This window comes from Tasmannia lanceolata, unplaced genomic scaffold, assembly GCF_043159265.1.
Source record: "Tasmannia lanceolata isolate RefF3 unplaced genomic scaffold, GAP_Taslan_0.1 ptg000011l, whole genome shotgun sequence".
In the NCBI taxonomy this organism is placed as follows: Eukaryota; Viridiplantae; Streptophyta; class Magnoliopsida; order Canellales; family Winteraceae; genus Tasmannia; species Tasmannia lanceolata.
Window position 1 is genome coordinate 26127370 of NW_027518688.1, and position 21546 is coordinate 26148915.

Here is a 21546-nt window from a genome sequence, read left to right on the forward strand (position 1 = left end):
GATGTTAAGGTTCTGAAAAAGCTCTTTAAATACTACAGGACAGACAAGTGATGCGCATGTTTATCAAAACACTTTGCGCAGATATCATCTCCCTATTTTTAATCAAATATGTGTGAATGAATAATACAAGATAAGAAACGTGTGTATTGTACGCCCATGTTAAACCAAAGATGTATATAGCATCCACAAAAATATTAAATAAAGGTAAAATTAAAGCTTTATTTTGGCCCCATTTTCCTATTATAAAAGAAGAGAAATGTTATAGCCTATGTAAGGTCTTAACTCTTAACGTTCTCTTCAAGGAAGAAAGCAAAAACCCTTTGAACAACTCAAGCTTTCCCTCCTATAAAAAGAGGATTTCATTATCTTTCTCATCTCCCATGGAAATGGCTATCAGTGGTACGGCAAGCTCATTTTCTCTTCTCAGACTCTCTAAACCTCCTTCTTCTTGGTTTTCCTGCCACGTCAGCCCTAAATGTATAGTTTTGAAAAAGACCCAAGAAAGGGCAATGGTTTCCATGTCTGCAACTTCAAGGTTTGGATCATTGAAAGGAGGCACAGGGCTATTGGAGCGCCCGTCTTTTGATCAGTCTCAATTCGATCCCACTCCACAAGCAGAAGAAGGCAATTTCTTGAATCACCCATTTACTTCTTTTTCTTTTTCCCGCTTTATTGATTGATGAATTGGTAGGTAGTGATTCTTTTCTACGAATTTTTTTCTTTCTATGGAGTTAGATAAACAATTTGATGATCGGTTTTGAATATTGTAAAAGAATTAGTTGTTTGGTTGTTCTCAAGCACCGATTAATTACCCATGCTAGTAAACTTTATTTGACTAAGTTTGTTGATAAGAAAAAATAGTTAGACTATCAAGATACTAAGAAGAGGAAAAATAAAATCCCTTTAAAAAGAAACATGCAATATTTATTTTGCGCGAATATAAGGAATACATAATTGGTCGCATCTAACATCTCCTCTAGAGTTTTAATAGGTTTGATATCTCAATACCCAAAGACAGAGGTTTGATATCTCACTAATTCAATTAGCCAAATTATAGGTGGAAATTATTTTGAGTAGAGAATTCTCAATTTTTGTCTTGGAAAATATATCAATATTGATACCTGGACCCATAAGGATACCTGGACCGATATGGACGCTGGGACCAATAATAATAATAATAATAATACTAAGAATGTGATTAATGATTATGAAATAAGTGATCAGAAAGATCATTTTTATTTCATGATTCGCCATTAGAATCTCTACTGGGGCTGTTTACCACTGCGACCTTTGGATGAAGCGTTACTAGTATTGTCTATCCTGCTTGATAAGTTTATATTGAAGTTATCTTTTTCGATGCTCACTAATTTGGTTCCAGTAATATTTTATCAAAGAACAAAAGTCGATGTGAACCAAGGATAACAAGTGTATCCAATGATGAAAAAACCACATCTTGCTGACCATTGCTTGTATCAACCCCCAATCAGCACATTGGAAAGTCTTCCTTAATGACAGGGCAGTTGGATACCCCGCTAGCTTTGAATTGCAAACAGCTAACTCCATCCTTACCAATTTTGGCTTAAGTCACATTTGAATCCTTCCCATAGAGTGGATTTGGAATGTAAAACCACCCACCAGAGCTACAGAGCATGTCTCTACACCACATAGGACCAAGATTTCACCAGAGAGGCGTTGGGCCTGTAGCTCAATGGTTAAGGCTTTGCCTTCTCAACCTTGAGGTCTCTCAGGTTCGACCCCAGCTTACCTACCAAAAAAAAAGATTGCACCAGAGTTACAAAGGTGGTGTATGGTGGCATCAAATGCATTTTTGAAAGCTGTCTTGGCCTGATCTTTTCCTTTGTGTTTGGAAATGATCCAAGCTCCCTCATTTCCTACACATTTGAGGGGCTTACGCTGGTGATTGAATCTCCATACAATTGAGTGCCAAACCCAAGTAGAGTTGGCAAAGTTGAAGAAGAGATGGTTCATGCCTTCGAGGAATGGAATTAGAGAGTTTACATTTGTTGTTGACACAGTGACCCAACTTAGTGATCCTATCCACCGTGTAGAGCCACCAACAGATGGCTTGCCATGCCTGGAAAGCATGTCTCAGAGTGTGAGCACTGAACCATATCAGTGTGTGCCAGCCCGTCTTGCGTTCTCTGGGCCGTGTAGCTTCTCAAGCACTAGTAAGAGTGAAGTCTTCAAGACTCCATAGCTGGGTTCATAAGCAGTGTCCTTCCATCCTTGTCTTTCTCTTGTTGGCTTTCATCTTTCTACTCTCTTTCTTTCTCTTCAATCTGTGAATCCTGGATTCACATAAGACATGAGAACTTCGATGCTTTTATTCATGATTGTGCTGTCGTGGACCTCAAAGCGACAGGGTTCAATATCTCTTGAAACAACAGTGGCACTCCATCCAAATTATAGAATTTGCACTCATCTCGACAGAGCACTGATAAACAGATCATGGATCCCAGATTATCTGCACTCGTGTTGATTTCAAGGCTCAAGTCACTTCTGGCCACACTCCCTTCATTGTAATGCTCATAACAGACACTTTGAAGGCGGGCAAACCACTCGGGTTTCACATGTGGCTGCAGGATCAATCTCTCTACTGTGTGGTTGAGCGGACCTCAAATATCAATGTGAGAGGCAATCCAATGTATAGATTGTTCCAAAAGTTGAAAGAAACAAAGGTTCGCATAAGAGAATGGAACGCTAACGTCTTCAGAAGAATTGTTATAGCTCTCCTTATCATCCGTAAAGAACTAGATCTCATTCAGAGACTGATGGATATATCTCCCCTCAACAAGGACCTCATTGAGAGTGAAAATCTGTGCATAACAACTACCTAGTGATACCTTTCAAAAAAAATTAATAATAAATAAATGAAGAACAACTGCCTAGTGACTGTTGTTCTTGAAGAAAATCTTCTCCATCAAAAGTCCAGGCTCAGCTGGCTGATCCTGGGAGACTCAAATTCTGCATTTTTTTCTCGCTGCCATTACTTCGAGAAGGAACCACAACACCATCCACAGCTTTTGCTACCCAGACGGAACCAATGTTGATGATCAAGATGGGATTGGCTCCACCTTGATAGCTTTCTTCCAAGACCTTTATCCAATCGAGATGGGATTGGCTCCACATTGATAACTTTCTTCCGAGACCTCAATCTTTTCTTTTTGAATGATAATGAATTCACTAAGGCCACACTTGGATACCTCATGTTTTTGTGTTTGGATTTGGATTTGAGTCCTGGATACAGAATACATCAACCATCCTCATGCTGATGTTGTACGAGAGAGAGAGAGAGAGAGAGAGAGAGAGAGAGAGAGAGAGAGAGAGACGTCTGGCTGTTGCTGCAACAAGGTCGAGGAGCAGCGAGGGTGAATTTAATTGCCACAAATATTGATTTCCAAATAATGTCTTGCGGAACAGATTTGAAAATCAGATTTTTTTGCCCTCACTGATTTGGAAATCTAAGGATCTGATCCAGTTTGAAATCTCAACTGCAAATGTGAGAAATCCAAATCTAAATCTTTGGGTATCCAAACATGGCCTAAATGCCCGAATGATAAAAAAGGTGATCGAGAAGATCTCCAAAAGAAACACAAGATACACAAATGAAAAACAAACAAAACAAAACAAAGAATACGTTTTACCCTTCCAAGCCCTCTTATCCAATCATGTTTGACTTCACTTCTAAGACCTCCAACCACATGAGGTCTTTAAGTACTGCCGAGGCTGATTGGTTGTCAGGACCTGTGATTGCTAAAGATATCAAAGAGGTTAGAATTCATGCTGATCCAAATAAGGCCACGGGGCCTGATGGATCCATGGGGCCTTCTTTAAGGCATTGTGGTACCTCATTAAGAAGGATGCCACTGATGTAACTTCTCCAAAGCCAAAATGCTAACTGAGGTAAATGCAACCTTCATCACCTTAGCTGCTAAAGCTTCCAACCCAACTTCCTTGTTCAACTTTTTGTGTAAGATCCTTGCCAAGATTGTGGTAAATCTTCATAGAGTGGTCATTAGATAGTATCTTTAATTGATATTGGTTTATGTCGTGCGTTGGAGTTTGGAGAAACTATATGGATTTCTGACTGCCCAATGTACGACTCTAGAGTTTATATAAAGCTCTTTTTCCTACGCCGTAAAGCTCTCTCTCTCTCTCTCTCTCTCTCTCTCTCAGTTGTCAAGTGTGGTGCTACTACAAAGTTCTTATGTGATATTCACCTTAGTACTGCCATTCAAAAAAAAAAAAAATCACCTTAGTACTGCCATTAAAAAAAAAAAATCAACGTAGTACTTAAACTCTAATGTCTACTTGGGAAAAGTTTGAATCGAGCATGTGATTGCCTTCTTCTGTTTGACTCAAATTATTCGAAAGCCATCGTGGCTAATTTCTTATTGCAACAATGCTCCTATTTTTTAACTAATTATGATTGTTTATCTTTGTTGCTTTGCATCATTCGAACATGCAAATGATTTTCTTTCATTCGCAGGAGGAAATGTTGGACTGGGGAAGACCAAGATAGGTGTAAACAGTGGCGATAGTTACAGAGTCTTGCTGATTGACGATCAACGCCATACTGAAAAAATAGGTGATTACTGAAAAATCCTCTTAACTACGATAGCTATAATACTTTAGTAGTTTAATTAACATGATATCTGTCAATCAGGCCACATTACTTAATTTGCATTTAGATTAAATTGCTTGCTTCTTATTGATTTGTCCAACATACTTAATCTTGTTTTTGCTAATTTGAAGTGGCAAAGGTGTTACCACAAGCCGTTCCATCAATAACGCCTGATGATGCGAGAAAACTATTTCACAAATCACGGGAAAATGGTGTTGCTGTCGTTATAGTTGCAGTAAAGGTATTTCTACATTTAACAGTTTACACCCTTTACTGAACAGACTTGAGCCATCTAACTTGCAGTGCTCTTATTTTCTTTAAGGTATTTTTTGTTTTGGATTTTGAGAATTGAGTTCAAGTGTGAGATTGATTATTCTCAAATAAGTAAAAGAGGATTAAACCATTTTAAAAAAAAAAGAAGTTAGAAGAGGGTTAAGCCCATGTTGCTTCAGAAACTCATTCTTGGTGTAAACTCAATAATTTATATGAGAATTAAATACTCAACTACATACTTAGTTCACTTTGGATCTTGACTCAAAATCTGATTGTTGGTCTCGAAATTGAATTTAATTTTGAGACCAATAACCAGTTTTAGACTAAAAAACTCAATTCGCAAAATCAAAAACTAACAAGGCCTAAGGATCATTATGGCTTATTTTGGTCCTTCTTTACATGTCCATATTGTTCTCTTTAATGATTACTGATTGATCATGGTTGAGCAGGAGCATGCTGAGTTTTATGCTCAAATGATGGTACGTTGGGGATTGAGATCAGCGATTGAACCAGATTCAAGCTTGGCATAAGATATATTTTTGCAACTTTTTCACATTATAAACTATGCAATTTTGAATTTTAATCTCGTGGCAAATGTTCATATGAGAACTATTGATCTGGGTCTACGGGATGTAGATTATCTACAGTGAGGTAATTAATACAAAACCTTAATTTTGTTTAAACAACTGTGAGGTGGTATGTATGAAGATGAGTTTGGCATTTTCTTCATGAGAGGGGCCTCTTTTGTACTGTTTCTTTTCCTTTATTAATAGAACTTACTTTTTCATAAAAATAATAATTAGAGTGAGATGGTGAGAATGGCCAATCACTTTAGTGCCAAGATGTCCTTTATTGATTGGCTATGAATAATCATATTCTCAACCAAAATGCTTTCTACTCTGTAGAAAAGCTTTCTCGTTTATGATAAAAGAAACAAATATAAAGACAGATTGTGCTCTCTTACTCTTTTTTATATGTTCAGACCTTATCTATTTTGCACTTCTCTCATTGATTGTTACAATAATTACAGAAGCCTCCTAAAAATAAAGAGGGAAGTGCCAAGGGAGTGTAAATGGGTGAGGGATTTTTCTTCTGGTGAAGGAACTTCACCCTGGAATATGTTAACAGCCTGGTCAGCACCATGAACTTGGATCGGCCTCAACCTGAACCCGACAGGTTTAACCCTATTTCTGCTTGGACTGGGTTGGGTTGACATTTCCCGGGTTGGGTTGGGTTTAGATTGGGAAAAGACAGCTTAATTTAATTTTGGGTTCGGTTAAGCCCTGTTCGTTTGACATAATTACAACTAATGGTGAGCCCCCAAACTGATTATTGGACTCAAATTACATTAACTTTGAGTCCAGTAATCGGTTATCATAATACCATTCAAAAAAAAAAATCATCGGTATTCATAATCTCAAACGAACAGGACCTTAGGGTTGAGGCCTTGGGCAACCTGAGCCCGAGCCCGAGCCCAACCTCCATCCTCTAATTAATTTTATCATAATTTTTTGAATCTTAGGGTTGTGGGGTTTCTTTTTCTTTTTCTTTTTGTTTGTAGTGTTTCTATTTTTGCTAGTGATTAACCCGAACCCAACTCGATTTGCTAAAAACAGGTTAGACGGGGTTGAGTTAGGTTGAGTGATTTAGAGGCGGGTTGAGTTAGGGTTGAGGGAATGCTAGCCATCCATTGGTGTAGCTGAATCTTGAAACAAACAAGTATATATGAAACACTGTGTATGAAATGCAGTTTCAAAACCAACAAAACCAAAAGAATGTATGTCATTATTTCCTCAGCTCTTTTAACATCCTGTAAACAGAACTATGGTCTGACATTTCTATTAAAAATAATGAACAGAAACTACTATTCTCATGGACTATTGAAGACTCACCTTCGTGTACAATTCCACACCAGCATTGCTCTTAAGTTCTGGAGATTGGTAAGGAGAACCTGTGTCGTTGCTTCATTAAAATTAGTAATGCTAGTGGTACTGAAAAACATTTTTATTGATGTTTCCTCTTACATGTCAAAGAAAAAACCCTCCAGTACCCACAAGCCCCAGATTTGCAACATAGATATCACCAGTTTTAGGGGCTGTTTGAATCTAGGAAAAAAAATGAAAGAAACAAATTATTCCATGAAAAGAAAACTTCCAGGTTCCGGTGGGAATGGAATTTTCCTCAAAAACATGAAAATTTTCAGATTCTGAAAAAAAAAATAGCTAGCCAAAAGCTTAAAAAATTAACTTTTCAAGGAATTTTTTTACCCTAGACCGAAACAGTGCCTTGCATATCCGCAAGCTCCTATGGCAACGGTATCGTCGCAATCTTCACAAGCTTGATATCGCCGCTTAATCCTGTTATTAAAACCTTTACAAAGAGAGGCTAGGATTGCTTTCAATAAGAAGAGCTTATCTTTTCTAACCAGGAAAAAAAACCCAAGAATTGCATTTGACAAGTCAACCACATATCAAACGCAAGTCAAGATCTCCATAAAACCATTCACATTTTGCATATAAACAACATATAAAATAGTAAACATGCCCACAAAAATGATGAACCACAATACAAAATTCCATGTTGACAAAAAAGTATACATATCAAGATCAAAATATAAACAGAAAAACAAAAACCTGTAAATATGGACAGGAGCACTAAAATGTCAAGTGGAAAGATGAAACAGTAGCCACTCGTGCCTTAGATTCTCATCAAGCATCAAGAATATACTCGCATTGTTTTCGTCTGAGGTCAAATAATCAATCGCTTTAAACAAAAGACGGTTGTCAATGTCTGGAATTTTCCTAATCTCCTCGTACACCGTCTTAATTTTCTTTTCCTTCTCAAGACGCTTGGCAGTTTCTCGGGTTCCATCGGTTAGCGATCTTATTGCTTTCGTCATCTCAGCCAATGCAACATTGATGGTAGTGATTTGCTTCCGTTTCTTTGACTGTTTAGACCCTGATGATGCCATAGATGGGTGTTCGCTTCGTGGAGACGACCCTTCCAAGCCTCCATCTGAAGACGCAGACTCATGCATATCATCTATCATATCATCAGAGTCTACATCCATATGAAGGGCTATAGTTTGAGCATTGTCCAATGCAAGAGTGTTATTCTCAATCTTTGCTTCAATACCCTTCATAGACTGGCTTCCATCAACTTGATCCTTACCAACTATGATAGATAACTCATAGTAGTTTGGTAGAGGCTTATTTCTGAGGATTTTCGCATCTGGGTGTGTCTATGGAGAAAATAATTTATGTTATATCATGTGTAAATCCAATCATTTGGTGTAAATTATAATAATTACGACTAGGATTTATTGAGACTATTGACATTGGCACTACAATGGTTTAATGATTGCATTAACTCACCTTGTCTTTTACTGTTTAACCGGCTGTCAAAAAGTTATCACAATTTCCAAAAAAAAATGTTAGAAGCAAATTAAGAAAAGACAAGGTGAGTTAGTCCGATTATTAAAACATATTAGTGCCAACATCAGTGACCTTTATTGAATGAGAAATATACCTTGAGATATTCATCCCATTCACTATCATCGGCGATCACCATAGAGGAAACATCATCCAATCTAAAGCCACTTTGGTCGAGTAGAGACTTCAAGGTAAAGTAGTGTTTTTTCCAAGTTCTCAGCCGATTCTTGCAATTCTCCTTCGTAATGTGAGTTCCAAATCTTGCATTCAACTTTGCCTCTGCGACTGCCCATGCATCTTTTTTGAAACCATTTTCATCCTTCCTTCCTAAAAGTGCTTGCTCTACTAGTACTTCAGTAAGGTAACGATCCATAGTTACTGTCCAGGTTACTGTCTTCTTGAGGCTAGCATTGACAGGAGTTTCTACCTCTTCATTTTTCATTCCTACAAAATAACTCCATATACAGCCCATTCAAAGCCGAAAATATACAAGTTGCTTAATAAAGTTTAAGCCAACCAAACCAAATTAAAATAAAAAAACGTTGTCTAAATAAGACCAGAAGGGTCCAAAAAATACACTTTAGATTGGCAAACACTAATTAAGGCCAAATGAACATGATTCAAGAATCAAAGAAAACACTGGCAAATTGGATCATGAATGACTTTTCACAATTAGTACTAAGTTCTAAATTCAAGGAATTAGGTCTATAACTCAATGGTTGAGAATGTGTATCTCAACCTTGAGGTTGCAGGTTCAATCCCAGCTTATCTACGCAAAAAAAGTTCTAAATTCAAAGTCAAGAAGAATTTTAATCCCAGAAGAAGAGACTAATCATATTACAGGGGAATCGATACAGTAAAATATAACATATAAACACGTTATTATAGTATAGCCGTAGCGATGATTACAATAATGAATTATATAAAGAGACCCCTAGCCTAAGTAACAAGTGATGACAGTGGATTGTTGCCATATTCATATGCTCCTATAAGTAACAGAGGTGGAATTGCCCATCAAAATCCACTAAATAGCATAAAAAATTTATCTTAGAAACGAAAATTAATTAAAATGATTGGAGTAGAGAACTAATTTATCTTGGAAATGAAAATTAATTAAAATACTTGAACTATTGTGTTACAAATAATTCACCCCCTCTGACCTATAAGTCTATACTCATTAGCTAACTCAACTATCTTCAGGTCTATATCGTGGTCATTCCATTTAGTTTTCAAATGATAATTCTAGAATAGTTGAATACAGGCAAGTATAGCTTCATAAATGATTTCAGCTTTAGTGCCTATGCCCTTACTCGCTGAATTCCTTGCTCAATTACTTTTAGGGCCCGTTTGGATGTAGAGAAGATTTTGATTTGGATTTCTCACATTTGCAGCCCTTTTTGCATTGTAATTTGGATCCGATCAAATTCTTGAATTTCCAATTCAGCAACTGACAGTGAAATAAATCAGATTTCCAAATAAGCTGTGCAAATAAGAAATTGGAAATCCACAGATCTGGCACTTTCCTTCACCCTCTTTGTTTCTCAACCTCTCCCCTCCATTAGGAAGTACCCCCATCGCTCGCTCTCTCCCCCAACATGAGCTGCCGGATCTATTCATTTTGTATTCAAAACTCAATTCCAAATACAAATACAATATATGAGGTATCCAAATGGGCCCTCAAGGAAAATGAGAATGAGTTTCAAGATCTTCGATATGAAGTGTTCTCTAATGTTTCCTAATATTTCATCAGCAATCTGTGGCAATTCATAAGCCTGGATCAAAGAGTTAAAGACTAATAGAGAAGAGTATAAGATACCCTCTCATATAGGTTTCAAGAATCTCATCACCAAGTGCTTGAGATGCGTGGATTCACAATACTTGTTTTTACGCAGGTACCTGATTTGTATAGAAGATATAAATAGGTTGCTTCCACCCTCGTCACACTAACTCTCAATTCAAGCTCTAGCAAGAAAGACAACATACGAGTTTTAATTCTAGTTTAGATTGCCAACACCACAACCATCAACCAGCAAGAGTTCAGTTTGCTTCCGGAGTAGTAAGCCAATAAACGGATCAGGAAATTATACAGAGAAAGGAGAGAAAGGGATGAAATTCATATCCCACCATAGAAGTTCCAGATCTGAACATAAACTAAAACTACAGAAAACACATCAATCAAAGGTGAGACGACTTAAGAAACAAAGAAAATACTTCAAAATATACTCAACATATAATAAGATAGATCCAAACAGACAGAACAAACACAGATCAATCATTCTTTCACTGATAATTTCAAGTCCAGTGCCACAAAGACCTAGAAAATCGATGGGCATGCATTCAAGTCCCTAGTGTCAGCAATTATCATGCAGTAAAACCCTAGATTTCAAAATTTCAGTGAAAACCCCAACAAACCAAAGTAAAAGTTTCTAGGTACAAACGAGAACAGAATCAGAAAGCAATAGATGGCATCTACACTTGGGCATTTAGAATTGAAGAAAATGCAGTAGTTGGTAACAGATAATCTACGAAAACACCTAATCGTATTAAATGATATAAATCCTAGGTCACAAACTTGGAAAGAAGCCCAATTTACATCAGAAACATTGACCTTGAAGAAAATAAAGCCGGATCGAGAAAGCTCAAGAAACAAAAAAATTAGGTATCACCCCGTTCACCTAAGCACATAATTTCAATCTAAAAAGGCCCAAATTAAAATTGTGTGCATGTATTTTCAATGGACCCTATCAAGCAGTTTGGATACATGGATTTTATAATCCAGGATTTTGTAAACTAAAACCTGGATTTCACAATCCTGAAAATGCACAATCAAGGTTTTAGTTTATAAAATCCAGGTTTTAGCTCATAATATTGAGGTTTTAGCTTGAAAAGTCCAAGATTTTACAATCCTAGTTTATAAAATCAATGTATTGAAACGGCCTTTATATGTCTAAAACAGGAAAAAGAGTTGAAGAAAAGAGAATTATTTAAAACCTTTTCTGGGTGGGGTCGCAAAGATAGGTAGCAGTAGTTTGGATCTAGGGCTTGTTTTTCGATCATCCAACATTTGAGAGACTCTTCTTTTTGTGCATCCACCTCGAAGAGGTCGCAGACTCTTACTTCTATACCTTCTTTTTCGATCCTCAAGCATTTCAGAACATCACCTCTGTTTATAGAGAAAGAAAAGAAAACCCTAGACTTTAGATTTCATTTTTAAACAAGCAGCTGCTCTTATTGCCTTCTTAGCATGAAATCTAGGTTGAGATAGTATGAAATCGATGGATTTAAAGGAGTCAGAGAAGATTTTTTGAACGGGGGCTTACCAGAGAAAGGAAATTTTCCCTCGCTAGACTTCAGATGCTGTGATTCTTCCTAACATTTTTGTAAGCGCGAAGCATAAGCTTAAAAAAATATCGTAGCACATGTGTTTGATCAAAGGCTGTTGATATGGTGGACCATCGTGAGGCGACCATGTGGCCTGGTCCAGGCCCTATGCCAAGGGGACATCTCTCATTCATTCATAAAAATAATGAACAGGAAAATCAGCCCCACCTGGCTACTATCATCCAATCGTGGTGGGACCAATGACAATGGGGTGGACTTGTGGTCATCAACCAAATCAACGGCCGTGATCAAATCACACGTACATGATACATTTGGTGGGTGGGTGGGTGAGGAGGGACGATCAATGGTGAAAGGCAATTTTTGGGTCAACAAAACACTGCGTGTATGTGATTGTGAGATGAAGGCCATCGATCGTATAGAACATTATCAGAAGAACCACATGGTTTTGATCTCATTGCTAAAGGAGGTTCCATTTTAAGGTAAAGGACAACTCTAATAGCTTAAGCTTCTGGAATAATTCTCCTTCCTCCACTTCAATCTCTCCTTCCTAGATGAGGGAGGGGAGATTGAAGAGGATGTTAACCACAGAATAAGAGAAGGGTGGTTGAGTGGAAGCATGCTTTGGAAGTTTGTGCGACTGTAAAATACCTATTAAGTTGAAGGAAAAGTTTTATAAGACAGCTGTGAGGCCAGCCATGCTGTACTGCTCAGAATGTTGGACCACCAAGAAGCAGCATGTGCATAAGATGAGTGTAGCGGAGATGCAAATGCTTAGATGGATGTGCGGTCACATAAGTTAGATCGAATTAAAAATGAAGACATCTGTAAAAGTGTAGGGTTAGCACTAATTGAGGAGAAGATGAGAGAACACCGCTTAAGATGGTTTGGGTATCTCCAACGTAGGCCTTTGAATGCTTCAGTGAGAAGAAGTGAGAAGTGACTCATGCCAAGTTGATGGAGTAAAAAGAGGTACGGGCAGATCGAAAACAACTTGGATAGAAACAGTGATGAAAGACTTGAAAGCTAGGAGCATAACCTAGAACATGACCTTAGATAGGAGAGAATAGAAGAAAATGATCCATGTAGACGAACCCAACTAGTGTCAGAATTAGACTTAGTCAGTTTGAGTGGATATATCCTTTCACCTTCTTAATGGAAATTTTCTAAAGGATTCATTAGCCGAGCCCAACTAGTTTGGGACAAAGGTTTAGTTTAGTTGAGTTGAAGTACAATTGATTGAAGAACACCAACTCTAACAGCTTAAGCCGAGTAATTGGTTGTTTTACACTGTGAGATGGAATTCCCTGGATAAGTTGTTCATATGATTGCTAATGTTAGCATAAGTTATCTTGTTAACGATAACAAATCCTTGGATAAGTTGTTCCTATAATTGATGTACCTATGTTTCGTAAATTGTTCCTGTAATATTTTAGGGCGATGATATTTTCACCCCCCTACAGTAAGCATGTGCCCCCCTTATTAACGTGATTTAAATATTTAATCATGTCAAAAAGTGCTGAAGTTGGCCACTGTTCACGTTATAAGGGGGGCGCATGCGTACCGGAGAGGGGGTGAAGTGAAAATATCATCTCTTATCAAAGAAACAAAGGTTGACGTGAACAGAGTACCAAGTCTATCTAGAGATTAGTTTTCCCGGAACAAAACTTGCTATTACAAATCGGGCCGGATTGGGTCGGATTGGATTTGGGTTGAAAAGAGCAAAACAATTTTTAAAAAAAATACAAAAAACCATAATCTTAGATTTTAAAAATCATGATGAAATTAGAAATATGGGACCAGTTTAAGGTTTGGTTAGATTGCCCAAGGCCTCAATCCTAACCTACCCGAAATTAAATCCGGATGGGTTTTCCCAATACGTCTGTTTCAGGTGGAGCCCGGCCCAAGTTGCCACCCTAAGAACAACCAGTCAACCACCCAAAGCAGGATAGCCAATCCCAGGGGTTTATTCAGCACAATATTATCCAAGCATTGTAACCAATCTCAAGACCAGCTTATCCAATGTTTTCCATCGCCTACGAGCTTTTGCATCATCAAGGCATGCATTTGATCGGGTGGTTAGGATCAATCTCCTGTTCGGTGCAGGGCCTGGAAATTTTCCAAAATCTTTCCGTGGCAAACAAGATGAACGGTCCTGATCACCACACCTGTATGCCATGTGTACGGACAGGGAAGCGAGGGGGGGAAAGAATGAGCATGTACATTGTAACCTTCACATTTCACAGCCTAATTACAATATTTCATTGAATTAGGGAACCTTGGATTTTGCAAATTTTCAAGGCACCTAGCGTCAGTATTTCTTGCCAACATCATGGATTAGAGCAACCAAATAAGTTTAAATAGCACTTATATTAAGAATCTTCAGAACTTCCGACAATGGCTAACTGCGAGAATAAATGATAGATATTTGCTTGGTGTGTGAATAAACAATGTTACATAAGCTGACATTGCAGCATACCAGAACAAATTAGTCACAAATTAGTCAGATGATCTCCTGCCGGGGTTTGCCATGCATCTTCCATGTGTGGTGAAAGATAAATACCACCTCCATCTTAGTAACAAATCCGCTCCGAATTCAGAATACAGAGGTTCTTTCACATTGAGAGCTTGGGATGGCACCAGGTTAAGGTGGGATAAGACGAGCCGTTCGCAGGGAGCAAGGAACCATGCTGTCAAGTTCAATGCCTGGCTGAAGTACATGTCATTGTAGCTTGTTCAGTGTTCACAGGTGATATCGTATAGTGCACCGAAACTCAACGATGCTCATCTGGGAAAAACAATAAACAAAAACATGGTATAAATATATATTTTTTAATGGTAAGACACAGTATAAATATTAAACCATTGATCAAAGCATGCCTACAAATATCTCTCACAGAGTGGTCGAGAACCTGAAAAATTTGCTATTTTCGCCTTGCAGATGAACAACTACTTGTCATGAACTGTGGGACATCTTGTCCCCTCCTTTTCTTCTATAATAAAATTTGTTACTTTAAAAAAAAACAACTACTTGTCTTCAGAATGGTAGGACCATAGTTGCCAGAAAAGCCTTGGTGGAGAAAAACATTTCTCCGGAAACACAATTCTGAAATGTTTTCGAAACGTGAAAAAAAGATTTGGGAAAAAGTTTTCAAAACGCATGAGAAACTAATGGAAAATGTGAAGGAAACATATAGGGAACTTACGTGAAATATGTGAGAAACACAAGTGAAATGCATAAAAATGTACGTAAAACACATACTAAGGGGCCGTTTGGATACGCGGATTTTAGAGTCCAGGTTTTTAGTCTGAAAACAGTGTAAAAGAGGGTTAATGATTAAGCAGCTGTATGCTGTCCTGACAGCGTTTCTTGGATTTTAAGTGAGAAATTCAGGTTTTAAAAATCTCTCCTACATCCTGGGATTTCTAAAACCTGGAAATACAGGAGGATCTGCTACTCTCTTGCTTACGGAAAGAAGGGCGAGAAGTCAAAACGAGTCAAAAATGACGGCTGGTCCGCTTCTTCTCTTGTCTCTTAGCTACAATTTTGAAAAAATCCCGGATTCTAAAATCCGCATATCCAAACAGCCCCTAAACGTATGGAAAACTCTGCACAAATCACACCAAAAAATTATGAAATACAACCAATCATTGGTGCCGCCTTATCATGAACATTTATGAACTATAACACACGAATCACAACAATTCTCAGCTTCAGTTGGATTCACTTGCTGAATGCTTGAAATATGGTTGATGCAACTCTTATGCCATGGCGGCATAGCAGTTAGCATGCCACAAGTTCACACACAAGAAAACAAGTACAATACTAACAAACAATGGCATTACAAGGACGAGACGGACAAATCCCTGACCAGTTCTTCAAATAACTGTTACCTACAACGGATGAGATTATTCAGTTATTTTTTCTTTTTGAAAGATGACAAATTTATTGATATATGTGAAAGTCCATACAATTATGGGGACAAGGCATCCCACCAGATAGGATTATTTAGTTATTTTTTGGCTTTTTGGTGACTGTTCTTTGTGTTATCTACCAGAGTGAAGTGGAGCAATACATTTTAAACATAATGGCAAATAATATAATAATTTTAAATATGGGAGTTTTTATATGGTGCCCGACAGTCGAGTACCGTGAAAACGGCACCACCCTTGATATTTGATCCAACAGCAGCACACTTTTTAAGAGGCTGCTGTTGGATCAAATATCAAGGATGGTACGTCCATCGTACCACCTTCACGGAACTTGACAGTCGGCCACCATATAATTTCTCTAAATATGAAAAGGTGAAATGGAAAAAGACTAACAGTAAAGTTGGCGAATTCAGACGGAAAAGAGTGCCCAGTTTCAGTCACAGGCAGTGAGTAAGACAAACAGTTCTTCATCGGTTATTGCTCCCAGCTCCATAGCTCTTTCCAGGGCAGTTTGCCCTCCACCATCTTTAATTGATGGCCGAGCACCCCTGTTAGTGAACACATTACCAAATATCAAACAAGACAAAATTGCGAAAAATAGGGTAGAAATATTAGCTATATAGAGGTATCATCACTAACTCTACCAGAAATGCATTAGCCATCACATTCCAATTACTCGCAACTTTCTTGGGTTGAGTCCCTAAAAAATGCCATTTGGCAAGTTCTACGCAATTTTCCTGGACATTCTCTTTGAAGCGCAAAAATCCAAGCAAAATCCATGTTCTATCAGCTAACTTGTACGGTGCAAAATGTTAATGATGATATAAGTAGTGACCAAAGTAAATTTTCTCAAAAATAAATACAATAAAGCCAAGGTGCACACTTGGAAAATATATTCAAGATCAATTGCAGTACTAAAGATTCTGCAGATTAAGCACATGCTTTCATCATAGTGCACTCGTATCAAAAATTTTAAAATTTCTAAAAAGTAGAGAAAAAAATATATGAAAACATCACAAAAGAAACCAATGTTACCTAGAACGCGGTTCGTTCCGGTACGTGGTACGGGTACGGGGTACGATGGTAGCCCGGTACGCAGTACGATGAAGGTATGCTATGTTGGTTCGCTATTCAAGGTCGCGGGTCAGTTTGGAGCGCTAATTCAGACACACACACACATATATAATTTCATATATTTTTACAAGAATAATATTCCATACACTACATACATTTGATACACAAAATATAAAAACCTCATGCATGTCATACATATTTTTTTTCAAAAAGAAAGCTCCTGTTAGAATATATAAATATTCTTCGGAAGTCCATACTACATCCATCTAATTAAAAAAAAAAAAAAAAAAAACTCATGTATACCGTACATATTTTTTCAAAAAGAAAGCTCCAGTTCTAATCCAACCCAACATATATAAAATTTGTAGCTCTCTCCCCGTCTCTCCCTTAGTCTATATGCACCTCTCTCTTTCTCTCCCGTAGGTCGGTGCGGGTCGTCATCTTTGGCGGTGAGGGTCGCTAGCGAACCACGTTTGGGATCGTGCGACCCCGGGTCGCGGGTCGGAGGGCGGATGACGAATCCGGTAACTATGAAAGAAACATTAGAAAGCCTAAAAGCAGAGGGTGAACATGGGAAAAGTGTATAGCTGCTTATTCTACATAAAAAGGGGGGAAATTTGGAAGAAGAAAAACAATATGCTTTAAACATTAAGAAACTATAATGTCATAGTGCTAATTAATTGAGTGGGAATAAACAAATAAAAGGTGAAAATGGGAAAAAGAAAAAACTAAGCATCATATATTAAAATTAACCCAAAGAAAGTAATACTCATAACCATGATTTTCTGCCCAGATGTTTGTTTCCATTCAGGGCAAAAGTCTTCTTTGCCAAGTATTCGGTTTGACAGAAAAGAGAGGTACATAGGTTTGAGGGGTCAAATGACTACCTAGGGTTAATTTAGAGTAGAAAACATGACATTCTGTTTATAGATTAAAAATATTACGGAATCAATCGAGCCAAGAGAATCAGGTGCATCAAGAACATGATTTGAAAAGGTATTTGGTTTGAGGATTACATGCTTGACTCGGCTCAGTACTCTTGAAAGCTGAGTCAAAACAGTTTAGCAAAGCATTCTGGGGCAGTTTTTTCTTTTCTTTTCTTTTTTTTGACATGAGGCTAGGGCAGTTGGCAAGCTATGATTCTGCTGACAGGACCTTTCCTATGCATTTACACAGTCCTAACTTCTTCAAATGGGCCAAAATACTGTTGAGTTGCAACATGTTGAATAATTATGTTGCCGGAAATTGTCAATTTGCAAGAATAGACCGAGCATTTAAAAATTCCAACATTAACTTGTAATAGTAGGAAACCAAATGAAAATTATATTCATTTGAAGAACAATGATCCTGAAATTATTTCTTCATGGTAATCTCGAATCAGACTCATGAACTCAATTATACGTGCCTTATGTTGTAACCAGTAGGCACATGGCTAGGCCCACAAACTTCCTGCTTTGGAGAAAATGGAACCACATGGCAGCCATTACTTGACAACTCGAGGCATCTCTATGTAAATAAAAAAAAATAAACGTCTTCATGTAATAAGTGTTAATTCGGAATAAATTTCTTACCTCCGAAGTAGATACTTAGTAAATGAGTCATTCCTTTTGGAAATACAATGGTGAAGAGGAGTTCTTCCATGGAAGTCGCGCATATTTATATCAGCACCAAACTGTAGCAGCAGCTCCATCATCACAGTATCGACATGGCATGCCAAATGCAATAGGGAACAACCTTGCAAACAATTTATCGGCTCACTAGAATTATTAATTCGCGGACAGATGGCTGGATCATACTGCTTCATCTCCATGTCGCTGTTGTTCACTATGTCCGGCAATTCGATGAGGTGGCAAAGATCACTGGGGTTGACTTCATCATAGTTGGTTTTGACATTTGCATCAGATGCCACAAGGAGACGATAAGTTTCTCGTATATTATTTGTCTTGACCGCTTCCCAAATGCAGGTGGCATGAGAAGGAAAACCAGGCTCAGTTATTTCTTTGGTGACTAGCAGTTTCTCCACATACTGCAAAGTGCAATGTCAAGAGCTTCAGCATCTTGCGACCTATGTCACAAATATTTCCGATATTTTCAAAATAGTGATTTTATCGCGATATTTTGATAAAACGACAAAATTCCGAAATAATCCCAAGAATTTTAATATATATATATATATATATATATATATATATATGGGAAAAGTGTGCGTACTCGGTCGAGTAGATAAGCTTATCTACTCGGTCGGGTTAAAAACAGTGGGGGCCCACATTTTTGGGGTGATCCAAACCATTCATGTGAAAGGCCCTTACCTAGATAGGGTGTCCACAAAAAATCAGCCCCATAGGATCATCCTAACCCATGCAACAGTGGAGGGGGAAATGGGCAGATTTGTGGACAAGCTGTGTTTGTCCATTTTTCCCCATTTTTCCCTCCACTGTTGCATGAGTTAGGATGATCCTATGGGGCTGATTTTTTGTGGACACCCTATCTAGGTAAGGGCCTTTCAAATGAATGGTTTGGATCACCCCAAAAATGTGGGCCCCCACTGTTTTTAACCCGACCGAGTACGCACACCTTTCCCTCTATATATATATATATATATATAGAGGAAAGTGTCTCTAGTCTCTCCCCTAGATAAGCTTATCTACTCCTCCCTTTAAAAAAACACAGTGGGCCCACGCTGTTTGGATGATCCAAAGCATTCATTTGATAGGTCCTAACATAGATAGGGTGTGCCCAAAAAATCAGCACCAAAGGGTCATCCTAGAACTTCATTTTGTTGGGCACACCGTGTCCAAAATGGACGCATATAAACGTGGACGTTTATATGTGTCCATTCTGGGTACCACAAGGCACCATAAAACGAAGTTCTAGGATGACCCTTTGGTGCTGATTTTTTGGGCACACCCTATCTATGTTAGGACCTATCAAATGAATGCTTTTGATCATCCAAACAGCGTGGATCCACTGTGTTTTTTTAAAGGGAGGAGTAGATAAGCTTATCTAGGGGAGAGACTAGAGACACTTTCCTCATATATATATATATATATATATATATATATATATATATATATAGAGAGAGAGAGAGAGAGAGAGAGAGGAAAGTGAAGCTACACCGCCGGCTTAAAATACAATGGGCCCACATTGTTTTGGTGATCCAAAGAATTCATTTGATTGGCCCTCACATAGATAGGGTGTCCACCAAAAATCAGCTCCATAGGATCATCCCAACCCTACGATTTGTGGAGGCAAAAATGAACGTGTAAAAACCTTCACAAATTTGTCCATTTTTGCCTCCACAGTTTGAAGGGTTGGGATGATCCTATGGAGCTGATTTTTTTTGGACACCCTATCTATGTGAGGGCCAATCAAATGAATGGTTTGGATCACCAAAACAATGTGGGCCCATTGTATTTTAAGCCGGCGGTGTAGCTAAGTTAGCTACACCGGCGGTGTAGCTTCACTTTCCTCATATATATATATATATATATATATATATATATATAGAGAGAGAGAGAGAGAGAGAGAGATTTTCATTTACCGTGATAATATCATGATGATATCAGGAAATTTTTACAATATTTTCTCAAAAAAATTTAATTGTTAACTTTTCCATTTCTAGGAAAAGTGAGCGTACTAGGTCGAGTACATAAGCTTATCTGCTCGGTCAGCTTAAAACAGTGGGGGCCCACATTTTTCGAGTGATCCAAACCATTCATTTGAAAGGTCCTTACCTAGATAGGGTGTCCACTAAAAATCAGCCCCGTAGGATCATCCTAACCCATCCAACAGTGGAGGGGAAATTGGCAGATTTGTGGACAAACTGTGTCTGTCCATTTTTCCCTCCACAGTTGGATGGGTTAGGATGATCCTATGTTTGTGGACACCCTATCTAGGTAAGGGCCTTTCAAATGAATGGTTTGGATCACCCAAAAAATGTGGGCTCCCACTGTTTTTAGCTCGACCGAGTAGATAAGCTTATCTACTCGACCGAGTACGGTCACTTTTCCGTTTCTTAATTTATATATTGTTAAATAATTTTATTTTAGCGTTTTTTCCCGATATAAACCCGAAAAAAATAAAAAATAATAATATATCCTGAGATTTTCCCTTGCCCACAAATTTCCGAGAGAGATATTTGTGACATAGCTTGCAACTTTACACTTAACATATTTAAGAATTGAGTGATGGCATAAAACAGTGTACAAACAAGCTGGTTCAGGGTTAGGATTCCAGTTAACCAGACTCATGTTTGCAAATATAGATAGTGGTATGGAAACCATGGAAAGCTGTCTATCACAATAAACTGAGAACACAAAATTAAGTTAGGAACTTAATAAGTTAATAAGAACAATCATGAAGATGGAATGAGAAGATAATCCATCTCAGCTGCAAGTTTAGAAAACATTGTAAATTTTGTTTTAATAAATAATAACCTATAGTGCAAATTATGCCTCCAACATTTTCAATGGCATCCCTAACCAGACTCTTTTATACTGGTTAAAGTGATACTTGTTCATATTAAACTGAACATAACATCATGGGAACCTGATAATGCGGCTCCCAAAATCTCAGCAGTGTGAAGTCTACCTATACAGACCTAGGAAATAAATGAACTATATGATGTTGACTATAAAAACTTATCTCCCAAAATCTCAGCAGTGTGGAGTCTACATATACAGACCTAGGCAATAAATGAACTGTATCATGTTAACTATAAAAACTTTATTTCATATGCTTGATGGCTTATGAAGGTTTAGGTTCCTGTATTCAAGTTTTCCCACTCACAAACCATAAGCAATTTGCAGTACCAGGATAACACTCTGAGCAAATGATATCAAACGGCACAGA

At 37.9% G+C, this 21546-nt stretch overlaps 3 protein-coding genes across 7 annotated transcripts in view; 1 reads left to right on the top strand and 2 right to left on the bottom strand.

Annotated features, from left to right (window-relative positions):
• Nucleotides 1-256: 256 nt before the first annotated feature.
• Nucleotides 257-5647, top strand: LOC143886811 (ATP-dependent Clp protease adapter protein CLPS2, chloroplastic-like). Its single transcript, XM_077390942.1, has 4 exons — nt 257-624; nt 4511-4609; nt 4777-4886; nt 5368-5647. The coding sequence occupies exons 1-4, from the start codon at nt 381-383 to the stop codon at nt 5446-5448; spliced, it is 534 nt and encodes a 177-aa protein (XP_077247057.1). The 5' UTR covers nt 257-380; the 3' UTR covers nt 5449-5647.
• Nucleotides 5648-7407: 1760 nt separating this feature from the next.
• On the bottom strand, nt 7408-11841 carry LOC143886810 (uncharacterized). Its single transcript, XM_077390941.1, has 4 exons — nt 11670-11841; nt 11341-11512; nt 8447-8793; nt 7408-8159 (listed from the first exon to the last, which is right to left on the bottom strand). The coding sequence occupies exons 2-4, from the start codon at nt 11495-11497 to the stop codon at nt 7581-7583; spliced, it is 1083 nt and encodes a 360-aa protein (XP_077247056.1). The 5' UTR covers nt 11498-11512; nt 11670-11841; the 3' UTR covers nt 7408-7580.
• Nucleotides 11842-14025: 2184 nt separating this feature from the next.
• The window catches only part of LOC143886813 (ADP-ribosylation factor GTPase-activating protein AGD2-like), a 32571-nt gene continuing 25050 nt past the window's right edge, over nt 14026-21546 (bottom strand). For 4 of the 5 annotated variants that reach the window (XM_077390944.1, XM_077390943.1, XM_077390945.1 and 1 more), the window contains 3 exons: nt 18267-18721; nt 16015-16169; nt 14026-14476 (listed from right to left, as the gene is read on the bottom strand). In XM_077390944.1, the coding sequence (XP_077247059.1) occupies nt 16055-16169; nt 18267-18721 (570 nt within the window). In that variant the 3' untranslated portion in view covers nt 14026-14476; nt 16015-16054. Of the gene's footprint in view, nt 14477-16014; nt 16170-18266; nt 18761-21546 lie in introns of those variants that run through there. The other variant, XM_077390947.1, reaches the window with a different exon arrangement.